Genomic DNA, 4,637 nt, shown 5'->3' on the forward strand with positions numbered 1-4,637 from the left:
ACACGCAGGATGGCATGTGCAAAGCACAGACGCGCGATGGCATGTGCTCACGCAGGCAGCGTTTTTGTTTGTAGAGGTTTATTTGTTAGTGCATACAAGAGCGGGGGTGCAGGCCAGAGGTGTGGGGGTGCGAGCAGCCCCAGAGACAGCGTGGGGAGCAGAACAGGGGGATCCACTGAAATCCACTGCTGAGGGGAGCAGCGGGGAGACAGGAGAGGTCCGCTGTGCCCTGTGGGCAGCTCCCTGGCCGGGATCGAGCTCGTGCTGCAGCGACGGCCTCATAGGTTGCTCCTCAGCCCCTTGCGCCACCAGGGAGACCCGCAGGCAGCGTTTTTAAGCCGACACCCAGGCTCCCAAGATGCTCAGGAGAGCCCCAAGACGCTCACGTCCCCTTCAGCAGGGGGGGACCCTGCGCACAGCGCGCGCCCTCATCACGGTCCACGCGCCTCGCCCAGCAGCGCGCGTCCCGGGCGCCGGGGGACCAAGGCAGGGCGCGCGCCGGCAAGCGGGGTGCGTCCTTGGAGCCTCTGAGATCCGAGGAGAAACAAGGCTCGCGCGCTCGGTGCGGGGGAAGGGCGCGCCGTCCTGCCGGGTCGCCGAGGCGCCCACATCCTGCAGGAGCCGGCGCCGAGCACGTAGCGGCTGCGTGCGTGTCTTCGCGCGCCCTGCGGTGTCTTATCTCGTGGCTGAGGCTTCACAGCTCAGCAGATCGCGCGCAGCCCCGGGGAAGCGCGCACGCACCTCCACGAACATGCTGAGGCAGGGCTGGCGGGGGTTTCCGGGAGCCACAGAGGCGCAGCGGCACCCGTGGGTGCCCTGAGTCTTGGGCGGGGTCGGCCTCTGTCTGGGCAGCGCCCGGGGCGCGGGCAGCTGCGGCGTCCAGGGTGGACGGTGCTGGGGACGCGGGTGTCCGGGGTCAGCGGCCGGTCTGCCCTGGGTCGCAGGACGCACAGGCTTCCTCCGAGCGCCCCTCCCCGGACCCACAGCCCCGGAAGCCGTGTGCGTGGTTTGAGGCTTTTCACACCGGCTGCTGCAGAGCCCCCGCCCCAGGGCGCCTCTGGCTGGCTGGGGGTTTCCCAGGCGGGGGGCTGCGCCCCCTGCTTTCTAGGCGCCGGCTTTGGGAGCGGACAGCGAGACCTTGGGTTATCCCCGCGAGGCTGGGTTTTGGGGTCGCCCTGTCCGCGTGGAAGGACGCCTGGGGTGTCTCTCGAAGGTCTGGGGACACGGTGCCCTGAGTCCACGCAGCCTCGGGGACGAGGCGCGGCCGTGTCCGGCGTCCTGGACACACGCTGGCCGCGCGCACCCCTAACCGGCCAGTTGGGGATTCAAACTGGGTGCTGGGGGGCGACCCCGCAGGCAGCCAGCTTGGGGTGACCCCAGGGTCAGCAGCCACTGTGAGGCCCGCGCGCCCCGGCCTGCCCCGGCGCCCGGAGGAGCAGGGGGCCCCCGGCCAGCACCCACAGAGCCGCAATTTCCAGGCCTGAGTGTGTGTGTGGGTGTCGCGCGTTGACCAGCACCGTGTGCCGTAAACGGGCGACTTAAAACCGCCATCCTGAGCCCCGCAGGCCGACTCCAGGGGTCCCAAGGCCACGCTCCCCTCCCCAACCCCCACCAGGGAGGCCCCTTCGCGCCTCTCCCAGCTCCGGGGGCTGCAGGGTTTTGGCGTCTCCAGCACGGCACATCCAGATGTGGCTTTCGGGGACAGTCTTTGCCCAAAGCAAAACCAGCAGGTATCGGGGTTCCCAGGGGCCCCTCCAGGCACCTCAAGCCCGCAGAGAGGGGGGCCGCCTGCCCAGGGCCGTCCACCCAAGGCCCCAGTCCGGCCCCTCCCGCGTCTCCAAGCCAGGCCACTGACCTCGTGGGAACTCCTGGAAAAGCGCTCTTGAGGCAGCCCCTCCCCGGCCCTGCCGTGGTGGGCGCCCCCAGGGAGCCGAGGGGGGTCCCCCTGGTGCCTGCCCCCCCACCCCGGGGTCGGTGGGCGGGGCTTCCTCTTCCAGCAGAGGAAGCGCAGGAGCCAGCGCTGGGGACCCCGCCTGGGCGCAGGGAGGGGGGAGCGCGTTGCCGTGCGCGTGCACAGGAGGTCGGCGCAACTAGACGCTGCCCGGCCCCGGCCCCACGGGTCCCTGGGCCCCCCTGGAGGCCAGGCCTGGACTTGCTGGCTTCTGGGCTCCTGCTGACGCCCTCGCGTGAGGAACCCCCGAGGCAAGCTGCACCCCGAGGGTCTAGGCAGTCTTAGTGGTTGGGGACACTTGACCCATCCATCATGCAGCTGGCCCCATCTTTTTCTCCCCCGGGGCCCTTGCTGCGCCCACCTCCCGTGCCAAGGCCCTTGACACCCCCCCCACCCCAACCTTCTCCTCGCCCAAGTTCCCTGGCCAATGAGCCTAACGCGGACCCCAGGGGGGGCCTCTCAAGGTTCCGTGCGCAAGGACTGGTCTCTGGAAGTCCCGCAGGGGGGCGCGCGCGAGCTCCCAAGTCCTCCTGGCTGACCCAAGGTTGCCGGGTGCATCCCAGCGCCCTGGATGGCCAGTCCAAGCCTCGAGGCTGGCCACGGCGCAGAACGCAGCAGGAGGGACGCCCCCCAGGGGTCGCCGCTGGAGCGCGGAGCCGGGCCAGCCTGCGCCTCTGTCCTGGGGCGCGCGGCCTCTCCAGGACCGTCTCCGGCGCGCTCCTGCCTGGCGAGGGGCCGGCGGGGCGAGGGGCCAGCTCAGCACACGCTCTCCTGCCTGTGGAAGCCCGGCCGCGCGGGCGCGCGGGGGCCCTCGGGGGCGCTGCAGGACGCGGAGCGCGCCGAGAACGTCCGGCCGGACCAGATGCTCTCGTTGCGCGTGTCCAGGCTGTCCACCGCCAGCTGGCCGTAGCCCAGGTAGCCGCGCAGGCGCAGCTGGAACTCGCGCGAGGCGAAGTAGTACACGAAGGGGTCCAGGCAGTTGTTGAGGCAGCTGAGGCACAGCGTGAGCTTGTACACGTGGTAGTAGCTGCGGTCGAAGAAGAGGCGCGCCACCATGTGCACCAGCAGCACGAAGTTGTTGGGCGCGAAGCACGTGACGAACGCCAGCAGCACGACGGCCGCCAGGTGCACGGAGCGCCGGCGCTGCGCCTGGCCGTGCCGGTCCTGCGTGCGCAGCAGCTTCAGGATGGTGGCCGTGTAGCAGGCCACGGTGACCACGAAGGGGATGAGGAACAGCACCACGAACAGCGTGAAGAGGAACACGGCCCAGGTCAGCAGGCTGGGCAGCATGTTCCACTTGAGCACGTCGAAGCAGGTGATGATGCCCAGCGCGCCCACCTCGTAGGTGAGGTCCGTGCGCGCCAGCGGGTACAGGGCGGCCAGCAGGAGCGCCCAGGTGAGCGCGCAGGCGCCCACGGCGTAGCGGCGGCGGCGCCAGCGCTGGGTCTTCAGCGGGTGGACCACGCCCAGGTAGCGCTCCACGCTGATGCAGGTCATGGTGAGGATGGACGAGTACATGTTGGCGTAGAAGGCCACGGTGACCGTGTTGCAGAGCGCCACGCCGAACACCCAGTGGTGGCCGTTGCAGTGGTAGTAGATCTGGAAGGGCAGCACGGAGGCCAGCATCAGGTCGGTCACGCTGAGGTTGATCATGAAGATGATGGAGGGGGACTTGGGGCCGATGCGGCAGCACAGCACCCACAGCGCGAACAGGTTCCCGGGGATGCTGACCAGGGCCACCAGCGAGTACACCACGGGCAGCACCACGGCGATGGCGGGGTCCCGCAGCATCAGGATGGTGGCGTTGTCGGGGCCGCTGAGGTTCATCTCCATGGTGCCGGCCGGGCCCTGCCGGGCGTCTGCCGGGGTCTCAGGGCGGCTCTGCAAGGCAGGGGATGCACACGGGTGAGCTGCACACGCCACACTCACACAAGCAGACACTCCGCGCACCCGGGCGCTACTGGGCCTGCAGGGAGCCCGCTGCGGGGTGCGGGGCACTGGGGCCCTGAGGTTGCTCCACTGCAGGGATGGCCTCGGGCTCCTTACACGGATGGCCTCGGGCTCCATTACAGTGATGGCCACAGGCACATTACACGCATGGCCTCCGGCTCCTTACACGGATGGCCTCGGGCTCCATTATCATGATGGCCTCAGGCCCACCTCCTGCAGAGGAACAGCTGAGGCTCCGCGGGGCAGAGCACTGCGCTGGGGTTCGGAGGGGCCAGAGCAGCCCGACCCCGGGCTCTACTGCCGCGACGTCTGGCGTCCCCTGCACCCCGACCCTCGCCTCCCTCCACACTGACGCGCGGGCCGCGGGGGCGGCCCCCGCCCCGCCTGGCCCCTGGCTCTGCGCCCCGGCCGGCCGCTGCGCCCCCTGCGTCCTGACTCGGTTCCTCGCACGAGGCCCCGGGGCCGGCTCGGGGTGCAGGCACGGCAGCTCTGCCAGGGGGGCCTGAGCTGCAGGCAGCAGGGCCTGGGCCCGCGGGGGGCTTTCCCCTGGGGCGCTGCCCGGGCCACGTGGAAGGAAGCCGGGCACCCGGCCTGGGCGTGACACCTGTTTCTCTGCCTCCCTTCCCGCTGCAGCGCCCCTGGCTCGCTACCGCCTTGCAGCTCTGCAGGTGGCTCCGTCCTCTGTTTGATCTCACTGGGGCTCTGGAAATCGGGGTGGGGGGGCTCCGGCTGGGCC

At 70.5% G+C, this 4,637-nt stretch overlaps 1 protein-coding gene across 1 annotated transcript; it reads right to left on the bottom strand.

The window, feature by feature from the left end:
* Positions 1 to 2,707: 2,707 nt before the first annotated feature.
* P2RY8 (P2Y receptor family member 8) lies at positions 2,708 to 3,784 on the bottom strand (the record flags this gene model as incomplete). Its single annotated transcript, XM_084258166.1, has 1 exon — positions 2,708 to 3,784. One exon carries the CDS (start codon positions 3,782 to 3,784, stop codon positions 2,708 to 2,710), a length of 1,077 nt encoding a protein of 358 aa, XP_084114292.1.
* Between the last annotated feature and the right edge of the window lie 853 nt (positions 3,785 to 4,637).

The sequence above is a fragment of the Talpa europaea genome (assembly GCF_964194135.1).
Source record: "Talpa europaea genome assembly, chromosome: X".
Taxonomy (NCBI): Eukaryota; Metazoa; Chordata; class Mammalia; order Eulipotyphla; family Talpidae; genus Talpa; species Talpa europaea.